Source organism: Pituophis catenifer, unplaced genomic scaffold (assembly GCF_029215685.1).
Source record: "Pituophis catenifer annectens isolate HBS135680 unplaced genomic scaffold, rPitCat1.0.hap2 SCAF_1, whole genome shotgun sequence".
Taxonomy (NCBI): domain Eukaryota; kingdom Metazoa; phylum Chordata; class Lepidosauria; order Squamata; family Colubridae; genus Pituophis; species Pituophis catenifer.
Window position 1 is genome coordinate 178460052 of NW_027256881.1, and position 20636 is coordinate 178480687.

Sequence of the window (20636 nt, forward strand, 5' to 3'; positions counted from 1 at the left end):
TGGAAGCTATTATTTACTAGCTGCCTCCAGTGCATAAGTGCTCACTTGTTTCTGTTTCCAATAGCATGCCAGCTGTTTTTGCAATGAATAAGTCAAATTTATACATCCACATCAACCATATGTAAAAAAAATCATATTTAGAAAGTATTAACAACTCATAACCATTACCTTTTTTGAGATCAATCCTTATTTTCTTTGCATTTTTCTTGCTGCCAAACCCCATCAATGGGGATAAAGATGGTGATGGAGGTTTCCTATTAATTCTTGAGAAGTTAGGACTCTTGGAAGATGCGTGTGTACCAGTCTCTAGATTGTTTGCTTCAGAGAAATCTGGGTCTTTCATCATCGGCTTTGGATGGGCTGCAGGTGGAAACTTTCCTTTGGAAATATGATCAGCTTTATTTGGGGAGTACAATGGTGCGATGACTGACTTTTCATATTGTTCACGGCCATATGAAGCAACAACTTCCAGGATGATGTTTTGAGATTTCATCGCTTGGCGGAAAAGATCTTGTGCTCTTGGGGAAAAAAAATATAAAATAGTCTCAGCAATTAAGCAGTGTAACTGCTTATTAATTAATTTGTTGAACATATATCCTGTTCATCTTACCTAGATGTGACTCTAGGTGGTTTACAACCACTAAAACACCAATATAAAACATTAAAACTATAAATAGTAACACTAAAACTGGTTAAAAATTGACAAAGAGGGGAAGGAAGGGAGCGAGTTGCAAACAGAGAGGAGGTGCGATATTATATTAGTCCATTAACCATATCTGTTCCTCCAGCACACAGGAGGATTTTCCCCTACCTGCACAAAAGGAAACAGACCTCAATCCAACATCCCATTTAATTGGAAGCTTTTTAGCCAGCATCCCATTGATTTTCTGGGGAAAACAGGAGGGAAGATTGCAAATGGCAATCGCATGATCACAGGGCACCTGGCATCCAGTTGTAAACCTGAACAGGTTGTCATGCACACAAAATGTGGTCATGGACCGGGGAGGGGGCATAATGCTTTCCAATACCTGAAAATGCTTTATGAGGTGTAAAGGATCCATTCTGAGGCTGCCGTGACTGTGAACTGCTGTTAAATGGCTAGCTGTAAAACGATGACTACCTGCATATATGGAATATTTCTAATTAATCAGTAAAGAAAATTCACTTTATAGTGCTTATTATGTCATTTATAGGGGGCAGGATGGCTCAGTGGTTAAAGACACTGAGCTTGTCAGCTGGAAAACTGATACCCCAATTTTGAGACTTGAGTACCATGTGGTGGGGTGAGCTCCTGCCACTTGCTCCAGCTCCTGCCAACCTAGCAGATCAAAAGCATGCAAATGTGAGTAGATAAATACCGGTAGATACCACTTCGGTGGGAAGGTAACATCATTCCGTGTACTTTGGCATATAGTCATGCTGACCACATGACCATGGAAATGTCTTCTGACAATGCTGGCTCCCTCAAGTAAGAAACAGGGATGAGTATCACCCCCTAAAGTCAGACTCAGCTGGACAGGGGAAATGTTTACCTTTATCATTATATGTCATTTATAAAATATCTCTTCTAAGATTGCTTTGACTACATATATTCTGTACTTGTATTTGTACACATATATTCAAATTTCAACAGAGACATATTAGACAAAATTTGTCTAAAACTCCTACTAAGATAACTGCATATGAAAAATGAATAGACATCCTATGAACTTTAGGAATAATAAAAACAGTCTAGTTTTAAAAGAAATGCACGTAATTTGGATATTATTTGAACAAAAAATGAAAAACTGCCTTAAAAATAAATACCTAATTTTCATGAAATAAAACTAATGAAGAGTTTGTTAATTGAGTTCTTTGTGTTTTAAAAAAGATGGATTAATGATGTTTATTATTCTTTATTAAGAACAATCTTTGAAGTTTTTAGATTGATTACTAAAGAAATATTACAAAATACTAGTAAAATGTTCAGATTAAGAAAAAGGATTTGAATATATAGCAAGAGGAAATAAGCATGAAAGCCAGATAGGTGACTCTGGGCCAGTCAATCTGTCAGTCAAACTCACTTGGACTGCATGGAAAGCATGCTCCAAGATGGCGACCCGGGTCTAGGCTCGCCGTGATAGAGATGGGGTCTTGGCTTGCGAGGGTCTCCGGGGGGGTCGTTTGACCATCTGGGACCCCCTGCCCGGCGGGCGTGCTTCTAGCCGGTCGATTGAGAGCTTTTCGGGCTCTCTAAGGTGCCGACAACAACGTGGCACTGACGTTCCGACGCTCCGACGAACAGCTGTTCCGAGGCCACCATGAGAAGGGCGGCGTTTGTGATCCATGGGCGGCGGCGGTAGCGGCAGCGATGGAGGAACAGAAACGGCCAGCCTTCGGCTATGTTTGGATGGCTGGTGCGACGGCTGCGGTGGGGGCGCTGGCGGCGTCGCGGACTGCACCCCCCCCCGCGTCAGAGTAGTGGAAGTAGACGCTGGGGGGAAGGAAACGGACGTCGAAGGAGGTGAGGGTGAATGGAAGATGTTGGTGGTGCCCGCGATGATGCCAGCGCCTCCTCCGACGCCGTTGTAGCAGCCATTGGGACGGCTGGAGTCGTGTAACCGAAGAAGAACGTGAGGGGGGAGCCTCCATCTTTGAATTTTAACCTTGGCAACTTCGGGCCGCCATGGGGCTCTGGGGTAATTCCCAAACTTTAGCTCCCATGGCGAGGCCTCCTCCATAACCATCTCGGGGGGCTAGGACTGGGCATATAGGATGGTTGGAAGACCTGGAATACTCGAGGGGGGGGGTTAATGAGGGTGGAGGGGCTGTTGGAGTTACTGCGCAGCCCTGGTTAACCCTCTCCCCCCCCTCCCCTCCCCTCCCATCCTAGTTGGGCCATTATCAGGCCCTATGATTAACTTGCTTGCCCTGCCGGTTTTGCTCGATGGAGGTGGCCCCCACTTATTTTCCTCTATCTGCTTGCCTGTATTATCCATCTGTACGCTACCTGTATGAATACTGTGGACAGCTTACTTTCTTCTGGAGACTTTGGACCTGGCTCTGTTTGTTATCTAGCACGCTGGCTGTATGAAAAATGGCAGCTTACAGGAGGACGAACGGAGCCGGTTTCTATCATTGTTTCACTATCGATGGGATGTACCATCTTCCCCATGGCGAGTTGTCCAACCATCGTGAGAGGCTGGTTGGACGATTACCCTCGAATTGGTTGGAACATTGGACTCCTTCACTGCCGTGAGAGGACAGTGGAGACTCTTCCGCTTATGGTCAACCTGCCTTTTTCAGGACAATTTGGACTATCATGGAGCCCTGGGCCATACCTTATCACTACCTCAGAGCTTAGATGTACCGAAGGGCACAGCTTCTTGCATTGCGAGACTCCCCCCTCTCGCAAGCCTGGCCCTCTACGTTATCGAGGGCCTACCTCAATGACGGGTCTTGGAACCCAGAGAGGTGGCATGCGGCGAAGAGGGGGTTGAGGGGTTTTTTATGTAAATTTTTGGAAAAAATTTTAAGGGGTCCCAGGGGGGGGGAGGTAAAACTGGAACTAGGGTAGTGGGTTTGGGGGATAACCCACCAAGGGGAAGGTCAGGCCTGGCCACTATACGCGGCGGGGGGGGGGGTAGGAGTTCCGGAGGAAATGGGGGGGGTCGAGCTTGTCCAGATTGTGTTTTTACCATCGGTACTGTGAGGGGGAGGGGTAGATATGGCGGGAGCAGGGGGCCATATCATGTTAAGGGAGCGCGCACCCGCTGTCTCCATGTGGTAGCGTGCTCCGGCCCCCAAGGCTCCACTCGTTCTCCAGGTTGCACAGACCCTCAGGGCCCGGGCCTTCGGCTGATGTTGTGCAATGCCAGGTCCGCAGTAAATAAAGCCCCCCTCATTTGTGATCTTGTTCTGGAGGGGGGCGTGGACCTGGCAGGGCTTATGGAGACCTGGTTGGGCCTGGAGGGAGGGGTCCCTCTGGTAGAAATGTGCCCACCAGGCTTCCACGCATTCCATCAACCGAGGTCTCAGGGGAGGGGCGGGGGAGTAGCGGTTATTATTAGAGAAGGTTTTAGGCCGAGGGAGGCCACTGTTCCTCAGACGGCCGGTTGTGAGACCCTCCTTGTGAAGTGGGGTCATGGGGTTCAGATGGGTTTGCTGATCACGTACCTGGCTCCCTGCCACGTGGCAGCAGCCCTGCCCGAGCTACTCAACGTTATCGCCGCGGTGGCGGTTGATACCCCCAGACTTATGGTCATGGGGGATTTCAACCTGCCGTCCGTGGGTGAGACGTCTGAGGTGGCTCGGGAGTTCATGGCTTCCATGACGGCTATGGATCTGACCCAGCTAATTCATGGCCCTACGCACATGGGGGGAAACACACTGGACTTGATTTTTGTCTCTGGACAGTGGCTGAGTGATCTCGAGATAGGGGACATAGCCATCGAGCCCTTGTCATGGTCGGATCACTCTCTCCTTCGCCTTGATCTTCGAACCGCTGCTCCCCGCCGCAGGGAGGCGGAACCGATAAGATGGTACCGCCCCAGGCGCCTGATGGAACCTGATAGGTTCCAGACGGAGCTTGGGCCAATGCCTGAGGTCCTGGCTCACGCCTCGACTGGAGACTTAGTGGCCGCCTGGGATAGGGCGGCCGCTGGAGCTCTGGATCGAGTCGTGCCTTTGCGGCCTCTGACCCGGCGCCGATCTCACCTGGCTCCTTGGTTTACCGAGGAGCTGAGGGAGATGAAGCACCGGAAAAGACGCCTAGAGAGTAGTTGGAGGGCCAGTCGCACTGAATCTGACCGGACACTGGTAAGATCTCATATTAAGAATTACCTAGTGGCGATAAAAGCAGCGAAATGTACTCATCTTGCTGCTCTTATTGCGTCATCAGATAACCGCCCGGCCGCCCTGTTTAGGGTGACCCGCTCCCTGCTCCACCAGGAAGCGAGGGAGGACCCCTTGGAGGGAAGAGCCGAGGACTTTGTTCAGTATCTGTATGACAAAATCACTCAGATTCGGGAAGATCTGGACTCCGACTGGGTAGATCCAGTGGGGATGACGGAGGCAGGTCCTGAGAATGTTATCTGGGATGAGTTTGACTCTGTGACCCCTGAGGACGTGGACAGGATTCTGGGTAGACTGAATGCGACCACATGTTTGTTGGACCCGTGCCCCTCCTGGTTAGTGCTGGCTTCCCGGGAGGTGACGCGAGGCTGGCTCCAGGGGATTATAAATGCTTCATTGAGTGAGGGTGTCTTTCCCGCCGCCTTGAAAGAGGCGGTGGTGAGACCTCTCCTCAAGAAGCCTTCCCTGGATCCGGCAATATTGGCTAATTATCGTCCAGTCTCCAACCTTCGCTTTGTTGCGAAGGTTGTTGAGAGTGTGGTGGCACGACAGTTTCCCCGGTACCTGGATGAAACGACGTATCTAGATCCGTTCCAGTCGGGCTTCAGGCCTGGGTACAGCACGGAAACGGCATTGGTCGCGTTGGTGGATGATCTCTGGAGGGCTCGGGACAGAGGTTGTTCCTCTGTCCTGGTCCTATTAGATCTCTCAGCGGCTTTTGATACCATCGACCATGGTATCATGCTGCACCGGTTGGAAGAGTTGGGGGTGGGAGGCACCGTACTACGGTGGTTCTCCTCCTTTCTCTCCGACCGGTCGCAGTCTGTGTTGACAGGGGGGCAGAGGTCGACCCCGAGGCCCCTTATATGTGGGGTGCCACAGGGATCGGTCCTCTCGCCCCTTTTGTTCAACATTTATGTGAAGCCGCTGGGTGAGATCATCCGTGGTTTTGGGGTGGAGTACCATCAGTACGCTGACGACACCCAGCTGTACATCTCCACCCCAGACCACCCCAACGATGCCCTTGAAGTGATGTCCCGGTGCCTGGAGGCCGTACGGATCTGGATGGGGAGAAACAGGCTCAGACTCAACCCATCCAAGACCGAGTGGCTGTGGTTTCCGACGTCCCGATATAGTCAGCTGGTGCCATCGCTGACTATTGGGGGCGAAGCATTGGCCCCCACGGAGAGGGCTCGCAACTTGGGTGTCCTCCTGGATTCACGGCTGTCTTTAGAAGAGCACTTGACGGCCGTGACCGGGAGGATTTTTCATCAGGTTCGCCTGATCCGCCAGTTGCGTCCCTTTCTGGATTGGGACTCGTTACGCACGGTCACTCATGCCCTCGTCACCTCCCGTCTGGACTACTGTAATGCTCTCTACATGGGGCTCCCCTTGAGGAGCACTCGGAGGCTCCAACTGGCGCAGAGTGCAGCCGCGCGGGTGGTGATGGGAGCGACGTGGCGCTCCCATGTAACGCCCCTCCTGCGCGAGCTGCACTGGCTCCCGGTGGTCTTCCGAGTGCGCTTCAAGGTTTTGGTTATCACCTTTAGAGCGCTCCATGGCTTAGGACCTGGTTATCTACGGGACCGCCTGCTACCACCAATAGCCTCCCACCGACCAGTACGCTCCCATAGAGAGGGGCTCCTCCGGGTGCCGTCGGCCAAACAATGTCGACTGGCGGCCCCCAGGGGGAGAGCCTTCTCTGTGGGGGCACCTACTATCTGGAACGAGCTCCCCCCCGAGATACGGAGGATTCCGGATCTGCGTACCTTCCGTCGCACGCTTAAGACGTTCCTATTCCAGCAAGCCGGCCTGACCTAAACTTCTCCGCTTTTAAATGGGAATTTTAAATTTGGTTTTAAATTATTGGGGTTTTAAATATGGTTCAGCCAAATTTATTTAATTTGTTTTATCTCTATTTTAAATTTTGTACTTTCATGTTTTATTTTTATGGCTGTTCACCGCCCTGAGTCCTTCGGGAGTAGGGCGGTATACAAATTCAATAAATACAAATACAAATACTTCACAGGGTTGTTGTGGGAAAAATAAGACAGGAAAGGTAGGTTGGTTAAAACCTTGAGTAATTTATAAAAATAATAAAGGTGGACAAAACTAAATAAAAAATACTTTTGTTCCACGACGTCTGTACTTGAAAAATATTAGTGCTATACACTATAAAGAGAAAAAAGAAATATCTAAATTATTTTGTTCAATTGTTTAACTTTTGGAACTTTGGATTGATTTTCAGTGAACATGATTTTTTTTTTTAATCCAAGAAAAAAATAAGGAAAATGAAGAAGAACTTACTGTGCAAAGGTTTTATCTGCAAGTTCAATATTGTTAATTTTCACAATGCATTCATTTTCATAGAAAAGTCCATCCCGCTTAGACCGGCTATTGTCCTCAATACCACGGATGAAGAGTCCTAAAATCCTGGAGGAAATGTAAAATACGTTTAAGTGAACTTTAAATCATCTGTACCAGGTTGTGACTCAATATTTGCTTCTGTGCTCTTTGAAAAAATAGATCATTTTCACAGATTCTTCTTTTCCCTTCAGGCCATTGAGTGTTTACTTAATTCACTGTATCTGTGCAAAATAAAACGATATGAATTTCTTCCTACTTTGTGCAGCATCTCTATACTGTATACAGAATGCTGGGGAGCTGCAAGAATCCACTTTGCCTAAAATGCCAGTGGTGGGGCAGAATATTATGATGTAGTATATTTTATTTTTGTCCTGCTTTGGATAATTTTTCACTTGTTGATTTTGAAGATCTGGACAAGTGTGAACTTTCTTCCTTCTGGATGAAGGTGTGTGTGTGTGTGTGTGTATGTGTGTGTGTGTGTGTTTAGTACTTCCTTATAGGATGTGAATTCCCTTTCTGCCTAAAGATAGACAGACAAGAAGAGTATTTAGAAATCATTTTATTTGCTTGAAAAGCCTGAAAATTATTGGTCAATTTCAAAAGTATTTTTTCCAGGTGAAGTGACAGAGATAGGAATGGCCTCACAACTCCAGATTTTTTTTTTATTATTATTATTTTTAATTTGATTTATATGCCGCCCTTCTCCGGAGACTCAGGGCGGCTTACAATGCGTTAAGCAATAGCCTTCATTCTTTTGTATATTTTATACAAAGTCAGCTTATTGCCCCCACAAACTGGGTCCTTATTTCACCTACCTTAGAAAGGATGGAAGGCTGAGTCAACCTTGAGCCTTGGAGAGATTCGAACCAGCAGAAATTGCAGGCAGCTGTGTTAATAACAGGGTGCACTAAACCCCTGTACTATCAAGGCTCAATGTCATTGACATTGAATGACATTGTATCTGGGCCTACTTCAGTTGGGATTTTGGCTGGGATGTGGAATCAAGATTGCTTAGATTCAGAGATGTAAGGTCTCACAAAAGCTATTTCCCCCAATATTTTAATTTGTTATTTTATAGAAATATTCTATATTCAGTTATGCATCTCCATTCTAGGATATACATGAGTTGTGGTGAAAATCTTGACCCTTTATCTTAAATTGTAAAGATGTAGATGGGAAGAAGCAGGTTGAGATTCAACCCCAACAAGATGAAGTGGCTGTAGATTCAGGCTGTTGGCTGTTGGGAAAATTCCAATTCCAATATCAGGTCTGGACAGAGGTATGATTTCTAAGAAAAAAAGGGGTGTGTAATCACGAGATGTCCCTGACTTCATTTCTGCTGGAGGAGATAGAAGGTGAGGCTTTTGTTGATTGACTATATAGTCACTCAACACTCTTCATCTCATGGATGAACTACAGTAATATACTCTACATCTTAAAACTGAAAAAAATGAAAAATGCAGGGGTCCACCTGTTTACAGGTGCAATGCAGTAGTAATAAAATAGGGAAGCACATTAATTGTTCATTTGTTTACAGGTGTACTTTAAGATCATAGTGATCACTTTTAAAGTCCAACATTGTTGGAGTCTGGCAATCTCCCCATCCAAATTTTGCCTGCAGAGTATGACAAGAAGAGCACATAGGGCATATTAGCAAATGTGTATTATTTTAGAAAAAAGTGAAGAAATTGGGAATCTTTACCCATAGGAAGAATGGGAGTCTGTTCAGTGATGCATCTGAGTATCATGTCTGCCAATACAAACCACTTAATAGCTAGAGGAAATTTTCTGAACTATGTACAAAGAAATATTTCTTTTAATATCTATCTATGATGCTGAAAGGCTGTGATGTTACTTTAAATTCTTTGAAAAACTTTTCTTTTTCTCCTAGAAATTTCAACTATTAGATAAAAGCTTTAATTTAAAACTATGCTTCCCTCCATCACCTGCATATACATTTGTAAATATTCACAAAAAGATATAGAGGACTTGGCTCCTAAAGAAATCTGGATGAGAGAAGCAATGGTCTTCTTTATGAATGCCTAAATTACTTCCACGTGCACTTAACATTCCTACTGATTTCCTCTTCCAGTTCCAGAATTTTTGAGTTTATCAGTCCATGAGAACATTTTGAAATGCAGGGATATTGCAACAGGCCCAAGCAGTAAAATTGTTGATGCAGAAAGTAATATCCAGTCTATACCAGATGGTTAGCATACCCAGTGAAAATCCAGATTTACAACATTAAAAGTCTACTGGATATAGTTGTGAAGCAGAAGTTCAGTTTATATATGTGGTAATTATTTTCCTCAAAAATAAGCTTCACCTATTTCTAGAAGATGGAGATCCAACCACAGCAGTGCTAATGCAAATTTACATGAGACAACTGGTCTTAGTACTGTCATGCTAATGATACTCATTTCTACTTAGGCCATGACTGAACAACATATTTTTATTTGCTTTGATTTCTTACATTTTGGAATTACAGTTACTTGTGTGCCTCCCTATTTATTTTATTCTTTGGATTATCTATAGATTGCCTTTAAAGTTTTATTAGAAATATTTAAATACTTCACATGAAATGGAGATATTCACCACTAAAATGTTGACTATATCGTTGTTATAATGAAAAGGATGTTTTTATTAAAATTTTGTTGTGCTCTCCATGCTAAATTTGGGTTCAAAATTACTGAGGAAATTTTGAAAACAATAGCAGTTTTCTGGGTTTTATCAAATGATCCAAACAGTCTAATTAAAAACCAAAGCTAAGACTTTTTAAACTATATGTTATTGACAAAGTTGTAGGATATACTGGGAAGTTTATTTCAGGAAAAGACAATGACAAACCACTGCTATTCTATTGCCAAGAAAGCTGTATGAATGTGTCACCAGTAGCATCACCAGGAATCTACATCATTCTTTACAAAGGAAGCTCATCAGCTCAACCTCAATCTGAATTCCATGTTGGGTTAGGTGACAGGGTTGTAATTTCAGGTATCATTTGGCCTATTGGATTCTGCAGAATAAATCTCAAGCATGTCAGTACATTGAATAAAGAGATTAAAGCCACAATCTGCTTTTTCAGTCCTTGCCCTTCCAAGCTGATTAAACCAGGAGTCCCCAACCTTTCGGATCTCAGGGACCACTAAATTCATAATTTTAAATCCCACGGACTAGTAATATGATCTGCTTAATGATGGCTGAGTGGGCATGGCTAGGTGGTCATGTGACTGGGTGGGTGTGGCCAACTTGATGTCACTCACGTTGAGGGGCACTTCCCTGGCCTCTACTTGCCCCTCCCCTCCCAGCCACTCCTCGCCTGCCCGCCTGGACTCCTTAGGGCCCCAACAGGAAGCAGTTGTTGGAGCTAAGCAGCCACCACAAGAAAGAGTTGGCAAAACAGCTGGCTAAGTTCGAATTGGATCTGACCGAGAAGGAGGTTCAACAGAAGCACCTCACTGAGGACTATGAGCATAGGCTTTCCAAGCAGAGGGAAGATCTGCGGGACTGCAAGGCCAGGTACTGGTGCCTGGAGGCTCAGCAGGCTGAGATGATGAGCCAGTTCCAGGCCATGATGCAGTCCCACTGGAACAAGACCCTCCGGTTCTTCACCACCAGCGGAGCTTCCCTCCAGCCTTTGCCCAAATCCCCGCACCAGGAGTCTGAAGCAGACCCCGAGTCAGAATTTCTGCCCCCCTTCGACCCACACCAAAAGGCCCCCAAAGGTGGGGGGACTCTCTACAGCAACACATTCATTGCACGTATCCAGCCCAGGGGCCGTAGTTTGAGGACCCCTGATTTAGTGAAATATAAAAAATGCAAATAATTTTTCTGCGGACCACCAAAATTTTCTCGCGGACCGTCAGTGGTCCACGGACCACCAGTTGGTGACCACTGGATTAAACTGTTCATACCGGACTGGCCCTAAGGTTAAGGGGATGATCTTCGTTGGTTTAGCAGGAAGAGAATATTGTTCCTCCATAAGAAAGAGACAAAACAGAGAAAACCTATCCATAATATAAGGGATTTGAACAATGATAAACCAGTCTCAAATTTTACACCTCCTGGAAAGCAAATCAAAAGAACTTTTACCTTGTAATCCTGTTGCATGTGAATTTAGTGATAATCTTGATTATTTAAATTACCCTTTCAGCTATGCTCACCTTGGTAGATGATCTATGTTGAAAAGTGCAGGATATAATCCTACTAGTTTTGGTTCTGCTCTTTGGTCATTGGCTATATATCCAGTAGCTGATATTGGAGGTCTATCTGACAGACTTCACTAGAACAATTTTCGAGCAAATATTTTGCTATCCCAATGAACAACCTGTATAGCTGCAAATCAAGTCAGGTACTCTTTCTTAGGCTCTTTCAATATAAGGAGAGAAAGCCTCTCTCTTTTGAGAAGTTGGGCCATCCTCCACCTACAGATGGTTTGGGGAATGAATATTAGCCTTATTATGGTGAAATCAGCAATCATACTCACAATTTTCACAAACAATTGATGACCTCCTTTTACCAGTCCACAATAGAAAGCGTTCTCACTTATTGCATCACGGTATGGCATGCCAGCCTGACAGCCGCGTATAGAAAAACAGAGGGTGGTGAGCACAGCACAAAACATTGTGGGCTGTCCCCTGATACCACTAGATGAGATCGCTAGGGCTCGCTGCTTTAGAAGAGTGAGGAAAATCCTCAGGAACGACTCTCACCCTGGTCATCACTTCTTTACCCTCCTACCATCAGGAAGGAGATATAGAAGCATAGTCAACCGCACAAACAGGCTGAAGAACAGTTTTTATCCGTAGGCTATCAGACTCCTGAATGCAAAATAACATCATAAATACGTAGTACGATGGACTTGCAGGGCCGGCGCAACGTGTAACTTGTTCACACTGGTGTAATAGGACTGGGTGTTTGTTAATATGATTTATTGGGTTAGGGATTTTCTGTTTCCACTGTGAGTTGTATTGTGTTGGGGGGGTGCATTGAGGGAGCTCCACCAATCTCATTGTACATATGTGGTGCAGTGACAATAAAAGTTATTATTATTATTAATTCAACATCTAGATCACAAATTTTTAAAGGTGCTTCTCTTTAGTCAGGCTTTTAATTGTGAATTGGTTTTAACATTAATTTTAATTCATGCTTTCAGGTTTATATAATGGAACCTTCGCTATTCAACAAAATAAGAAGATTGTGATTCTCATATGTACATTGTGTTAAGTATATACTGGTGCTGATATCTGGGAGAAAAAAATCTGATTACTTTTTCTACTGGTTTGCTTCTCCATAATGGAAATCCCTTACCTTCCACTTAATGATGAAAAGTATGGTACCACATGTATCCCCAGTGGGCCTCCTTCCCCAGGTATCTCTACGATTCTTGTCACACCACTAAAAGAAAGGGAAAAGCATCAATTATCTTCAAAAGAAAGCAAGACAAGCAGAAAGATTATTCTGAGCTTGTAAGAGGCACTTGTTGTACCTCAATACCTTTTACCAATCCCTGAAATAAATGGTCATTCTTAACAACTTGCAATTCCATAAGACCATCCCTTTAATAGCCAGATCATAAAGGTTGTTCTGTATACTCTATGAGGTAGATTACACGATCTCTTCAATATACTGCTAATTGCTAAATATGCCTTTGAAAGCCAGTTTGGTACAGTGGTTATGGTATCTACACTACAAACTGGAGTCCATGAGTTCTAGTCCCACCTTAGGCACAAAGCCAGCTGGATGACTTTGGGCCACTCACTTTATCTCAGCTCTAAGAAGGAAGCAGCAATGGCAAACCACTTTTGAAAACTCTTGCCAAGAAAACTGCAGGGCCTAGTCCAGGCAATCACTAGGAATCAAAGCCCCGCTGACTTGAAGCAAAAAACAACAAAGCCTATGCACAACAAAACTGGATATCCACATATTGAAATAATTAATATTCAAATTGTCCACGTGAATCAAATCTGATTTATTAAAAAACCCATAATGATATATGCTACAAATGCAAAATGTGCTACATGAATTGGACTGTATTTATCTATTCATGTTTTCTTTTTAGATCTATTAGGAATACAACAGGGTTTTTTTGTGTTCTATAATAATAGCAAAAAGAATAATCTTTAGGAAATTGAAAATACCATAACATAAATGACTGGATTTCAGAGATATATGATTTAGCAATTTTGTAGAAAATTATTTTTACTTTACATTATTTTATATATATCTGTTTGAAGATGAAATAATTAACCAAAAATATTTGGGTTTTTTTTAAAAAACAAATTCTAGTGGGGGAGGAGGAGGGGAAGATGAAAAGGACATAATACTTTATATTATATCAAATGAGATATAACTATAGAACCATGGACTCCTACTCCACTCATTCTACTCTCTCACAGAGAGATGTAGAACACCCAAAGAATCCATTTCCTGTTCAATATCTTTAATATAAAGAACAAATCGTTATTTTATTTTTAATGTCTATGTAGCCTATTCCAAAGCTTTTAGAGGGTATATGTATGAAGGTAGACCTATACAAATAGCCCTCAATTTATGACCACTCATTCAGCAACTTTCAAAGGCTTGTGACTGCTCCGTGAAGTTATGGCCTTTGTAGATTCCCTGTGCTCATGTGATCGCAATTCAAGCACTTGTAACCAGTTTGCAATTACAAAGGGTACAGCGTCAAATGAATGTCATTTGCGAACTTCCCTGCCAGCTTCTCACAAACAAAGTCAAGTCACTCCTTATTGTGGCCCGTCAGCGGTCTGTGCAACTAGTAGCTGATTCCGACAGCAAGGAGGCTGGTGTGGTGCTGTGCCAGCAGCCTGCGCAGCTGGCACTCGAGTCAAACAATGAGGAGGCTGGAGAAGATATGATGCCAGAGGCGGGTATTCAGCCAGGGCCTTCAGAACCTCCAAAAGCTCCCATAAGTGAAGAGGAAGAAGAGGAGAAGCCTCTTCTCGATGCACGGGCGCGCAGAGCTGCCAAAAGGCAGGTTCCTCAGGAGGTCTCCTTGAGAGTAAGGCTTGGGGCTAATTGGCCACTCCCTTAGTCTATTTAAGGAAGGACGACGACTGAGGCAATTTGCTGGGAACAACTTCGTTCACTCTCCTTCGCGTCCTGATCTTAGTTCTCTTATCAGTTTACTGCAAATTGCTTCTGGGCTTTCTGCCAACCATAGTAAGGTTACGATTATTTATTCTTTGGATTCTTGTAGGCTGTTAAGAAAGTTAATTAACAGCCTTTATTTGAAAAAGACTGATTTAATTTAGTAAACTAAGGTTTGTACAGACTTTGTGTGTGCTGCATTCTTTGGGTCCATAGCTGGGGCAGAATACTCCTGCTGCTTTTTCACACATCTACCCACACTCTGTAGTGGGTAGATGTACACTTGTATACCACTTCATAGTGCTTTACAGCCTTCGCTAAGCAGCTTACAGAAACAGCATATTGCCCCCAACAATCTGGGTCCTCATTTTACCGACCTTGGAGGCTGGAAGGCTGAGTCAACCTTGAGCCAGTGAGAATAGAACTGCCAAACTGCTGGCAGTCAGCAGAAGTAGCCTGCAGTACTGCATTCTAACCACTGCGCCATCACGACTCATAGCACCCATTTATGCCAACCACCCACCAGCTTGTGGCTCTGTCCCACCAGCTTTCTTTCTTACATCTTCCAAAGACTTGGCCATGGGAGTTTCTCACTTAATGACCTATGCAGTCCTGGGATTATGGTGGCAACCAGAATTGATGTCACTACATGATGTGGTCACATGATATCACACTTTACAACCACATCACTTAGCAAAGGAAATTCCCATCTCAATTGTCATCATAACCCAAGGATTTTTGGGATGTATTAAAAACACAATATCATAAACTGCTTTAAAATTGACTTGCTTCAATAGAAAATAAAATCACAGAGGAAAGGGAGAAAGAGAGCATTATGCTTAGATTCATACAATATTTATTGTTGTATTTGAACTATGCCTGTCTATTGGATGGACACTAGAGCTGCTGGCATAATTTTTTTTAAAAAAAGTGAGGATGGGGAGTGGGAATGGCAGAAATAACGCTTGAAATCACCTTGGAGACAAACATACCGTAACATGCCAGAGCAAGGAATATTATAGAACTGGTCTCTTTTGTTTCAGAGAACAAGGCGGAGGAGATGAGAACTTCATCTCAGAAAATTCTGTAATGTGTGGTGTTGGGCTAGCTCACCAGTCACACTTTTCTACTTCAATATTTACTTATTAAACAATAATTCTCCTTCTAGGCTGAATTAATCTTTAATACTTTTGAGGAGACTATAATTGTAAATTATAATTGGTATCTGAGCATGCCACAGCATTCAGATATTCAGTTCAGCATTCTTACAATATATCAAGGTTTATAAAAATTGTCACAAATAAATGTGTGAATCAGCCTCTGCTATACTTTAAACAAAAATTGTATAGAATTCTGTTACCTAAATTGATGAAATTAAACTAATTGCAGTATAATAAAATAATTCACAAAACAAAGGCTGAAGTATGCCATGTTTCAGGAAATCAGTAGCCTTTATGTATATTATGTACTTCTTTCTTTCAGAATTCTTTATTTATATTTTTGAAAAAAATGTTTAAAAGAGAGGATATATATTCTTCTTACTGTTTTTAATAAGTAGCCACTTTAAAAATTGCTGAGAGGTGGCAGGTGAATATTTGGCCCAATTCTGTACTGTATAAACGATAATTGGAAAAAGGTCTAATTCAAATGAGAAACCCAGATTTCTTTATTGAGCATTTGCTGTAATTTAGGAAAATGCTAATCATTTCACAAATGAGACTGACTTAGGTTAGATTCATTGTAAGGCAGATCTCATATCATGTCTCCCCATGAATGAACGTGAATAAATATAAACTGCAGACTAAGATGGAGGCAGCAGTCTAGAGCAGCATCTTTCAAAGTGTGACCTGGGAGATTGCTGGAAATCCTCAAGACCTAAGAGGATCCAAGCAGTTAAATAAATAAATATTTTAAGATTTATCAGTTTTAATTTCTCATACAAACAAAAGCTCTTTGGAGTGCTCCAACATTATTAAGCATGCAAAGGGGTCCTAAAACCAAAATTGAGACTCACTGGTCTAGGGTAAGGCACAAAGACAGAAATAGAAGCAGATAATAAAAGAACAGACACTTGGGGTGGGAGGGTAGCCTCACTGTTATAAACGGATTGTACTATGCACTAGCTGTAAATATAAAGTTTTTCTATCCATTTTCCAATTAACGAAGTGACTTCAGGAAGCTGCTTTGGGAGAGCATTTCCCTGGATAGTGACACATAAATACTTTATATCACAAAGGGATGCAGGACAGAATCTTCTTCATCAGATGACTCTTAATATGACTCAAAGATACTATTTTCCTCTGTGAATTGCCGGCACAGGGTATTGATGATATGCCACGATTTCTAAATTTAAATGGCTACTGCAGGCTAGCTTTCTTCTTACTGACTCAGGAATGTAAGATATGATTACATCACCATTCCAGTAAAATTAAACAAGGAGATTTATTTCCTCACAAAAATACCATTCCAGTTACTAGCTTGAATTTAGAGAGAGAGAGAAAAATCTCTGCTGAGGAAAAACAAATAATTCTGAGAAAGATAAGCAATGAACCTTCTGCATTGGAAATTGTCAATAACTGCTACGTTATAAAATGTATTGCAAAGTTCAAACTTATTTCTACATATTTAATAAAATGTACTGTATACTATTGCATGGACTAGATTGCCAATAGCCTTTATTTGTGCACAGGATAGTACAATTTTCAGTATTATGTGTCTGAATTTACATTTTCTATATATCCTGTGTAATTTGAGAAACACAAATTTATCCAGTTGTATCACTCTTCTCTTGATTTGTTTTGAAATGTTTATTTCCCATCGTAGGTTTTAGCAAAACCACTCTTCTCAAAAATAATGTATTTTAATAAAAATATTTCAACATTGCATTCAACATGGACTTCATGTCTTCAAGGAAAAAATCCATTATCCTTATAGGTAGTTTCTAAGTAATGACTAGCTATTAAATTTCATTAATATTCCTTTTATATTTCAAAACTTAAAACTATAATTTCTTAGATCTTTGGATATAATAAATATTACAGATAAAGTGATATAAGATTATTCTAATTATCCTAAGTTATTATCCTAAGTTTGAGATGTAAACTGCAAATACAGTAATGACCTGTATAAACTCTGCCTCTGGGTTTATTTTTTAAAACATATACATATCTTTAAACATTTACATATACATTCTTCCTAATGTGCTGGATCCACAAGTGCAGGGTCTGTTTTTTCTCAAATCAACTGAGTGTTGATCCATTGGTTGCGATTGGGAATTTACTAATCAATTTGTTCTGAGACTAAGATTGTGTGATGGAATCTTGTCCATGTTCCCAGGATGGAGGGAATGTATTTGAGAGGAGCAAATCACAGCACAGTTTGAGTGGGAGAAAAAGGGTGAAGATGGCTCCTCCCTTATAGTTTTCAGAGTACATGTTTTATGGGACAAGTAGTCTGCTTTAGTTTGGTAAGATGTTTGTATGTGAGGAATAATAAAGGAAACTATTTAGAAGAATCTCAATATATCTTTCTTTTGGAGCTTACCATGTCATGAGCTGAGAGAGAGTGACTGGCCCAAGGTCACCCAGCCAGTTTTCATGCTTAGGCAGGGCTAGAACTCACTGTCTTCTGGTTTCTAATCTGGCGTTTTAACCACTTGACCAAATTGGTTCTCTTTATTAAAAATGTTCTTTACAACATATATTTATCCTAGATTAAAATGAGGCCAATCTCCAATAATGCCACATTGCTGTATGTCTGTAAAAATTGTTAATATGTTAGCAACAGATTTTAATTTTAAATTGATTAATCAAAAATATTACTGGACTCTCCAAAAACATACTTGTAAAAAGGGTCATCAGGTTTTCTCTATTCGAGATGCAAAATATTTAAGACTCATCAACCCAAATGATACAGTCTTGTAAACTTTTGAACTTCTCTGGAGTAGAATTTTAATGTATATAAGTAGGTTTATGAAGAAATCCCTAAATGTTAAGCATGCTAATGTGATGTTGAATTATATCTCTCTCTCTATATAAAACTCTAGAAACTGACTGTCCATGAGGAATTATGGTTATACCAGGCATGGGGGAGGGAAGCAAAAGAATTAAACCGAGAAATTGGGAAAGTGATCATACATTAAGAACTGGCTTTTTGAAATGTGCAATTTATCTGTTCTGGAAAAACACAATATTTTCTACTAATCAAAGGATGAAGTATTATGTATTTCAATAATACAATGGCATCATTAGGTGTCTATTTTTTGTATCTCATTATAGTATAATATAATATAGTATTATATGGTAGTTTTTATAAGTCGGTAATTATCCATAAGTTTACTATATATATTTGGTTTTTAGTTCAACTCTTTAGTAACACTTCAGTATTATAATTGTTAAATTTTATTATGTACGTGAAGGGGGCTCATGTGAGGGATCAGGTTTTCACTCTCTTTTTTTGCTTTGATCATTTAGTGGAATTTTATTATTGAGGTATATTCTGATACTGTGTTTATATTTAGAAATCTTCTAAAATAAAGAAGAATCTTTGAGGAAAAAAGATGAAGATGAAGACTACTCAGTTCAAAACTGGGTAGCATTGACTTTAATTGTGCATCATGAGAGCACTAAATACAATGAATGCTTGTAGAAAACGATTTTATCTATAGGTTCACAACAGAGAAAATTGTGACATAATGCTTAGTAAATAAATGCCCGCACTTTTCAGTTAGACACTGCTGCATTCCCCATATTTTACCGGGCAGTTCTAGGAAATTATTAGCCAGAGTTGATATTTCAGCATGGAATACATCAGGAACAAGGAGGTGATATAGACCTAATCAGGAAATTGAGTCAATCAACACAAGGCATTAGCTGCTGATTAAATCTACAACCCTGCAGGAAATTAAAGTGACAACAAAACAGGAAGAGAATCTGATGTGGTCAAGTATGGAATAATAAGTGGTTGTCCAGGGAAATACAGGCATCATAGAGAGGCTATAGAAGACTTTCAGGGAAATACCTCCTACTGAGCCAAGAGTCTTTGTTGAAGAGCTCCAATTACTACATTTTTACAGATATAACTGAAAAGAAATACCCTGTTATTCCAACTTAACTGCAGCAGGGGATATTGTCAAAGGAATGCTTTGCAACATACACTATTATTATACTGTTTCACACAGTAGCAGACAATATGAGCAAAAATAGATCTTTTCTTTGCATTTTTGAGATTTAAACAGACTAACATGGAAGATGCAGGAAAATCATTGCTAAAGCTGAGGCTTCTCTGGACATGAAGATGGAAAGTAAGAGGGTATTTGTATTTTCAAAGAGTAGAATATCACCAATTGGGAAGAAGTTTGGAAGTAGAACATTAAGGAATAACTTGTATGTGAAACTATATGAAATACTCTATTGTAGTCAATAGCCAGCACAGATTTTCATGTGTGAATGAGCTATTAGAGACTACTGGTCACTGACAAAGCATAGGCATAACCGGTACCAACTAAAAAAAAAAAACTTTTTAAATAGTCTTCTTTCATATATTCACAGCAAAAGGCTCAGTTGATCATGCATGTGTAAATGAGCACTTTATTTCAAGATACAACAAAAATCAGTGCTAGTCAAGTTTCTAGGTAAGGGGGGGAAATCCAAAACACCTACTAAAGCAATACTTCTATAAGAAATAATTGAAAAATCAGAGAATAATATGCAAGCTTTTAAATTCTTCAGAAGACTTCATCAGACAAGACATTAAAGAGAAAAGCGGGGGGTGAGGGTAGAGAAAATGTAAAAGGAAGAAAAAACAAATCTGAAGGATCTTAATTTTTAAAATAATATTTCTATTATTATAGCTTTGTTTATTAATGTAATATACAAATTTAAACTGATTCAGAAATGGTTTAGCCTGGCACACTATAGAAGATAAAAATGATAGTGAATTAGAATAATCTGTGATTATTAGAAAAATAATAATAATAATAATAATAATTATTATTATTATTATTATTATTATTATTATTATTATTATTAGTTAATCTTTAGTGAGATTCACAGCCTTTGAGGCTGGTTAATAGCTCAGCAGCTCGAGTCCTAACCAAGGACCTAGGAACTGTTAAGGTATCATCGGAGGATGTAAGCTGTTCCGAGTAAGGTGGTTTTTTGTAGAGTCAAAATGTTCAAGTCCGGCAAATTTAGAATTTCTAAATAGCAGGGTAGCCCTTTGGGTATTGCTCCAAGGGCTCCAATTACAATCGGGACAACACACGATTTCTTTTTCCACAGTCGCTCAACTTCAATTTGCAAGTCCCGGTACTTTGTGATTTTTTC

The 20636-nt window shown here is 41.3% G+C and overlaps 1 protein-coding gene across 1 annotated transcript in view; it reads right to left on the bottom strand.

Moving 5' to 3' along the window:
* The window catches only part of PARD3B (par-3 family cell polarity regulator beta), a 582830-nt gene that overhangs the window by 375355 nt on the left and 186839 nt on the right, over nucleotides 1–20636 (bottom strand). Inside the window, exons 6-8 of the mRNA XM_070933224.1 lie at nucleotides 12511–12597; nucleotides 7141–7266; nucleotides 169–518 (exon numbers count right to left, since the gene is read on the bottom strand). Of these exons, the coding sequence (XP_070789325.1) occupies nucleotides 169–518; nucleotides 7141–7266; nucleotides 12511–12597 (563 nt within the window). The remainder of the gene's footprint in view (nucleotides 1–168; nucleotides 519–7140; nucleotides 7267–12510; nucleotides 12598–20636) is intronic.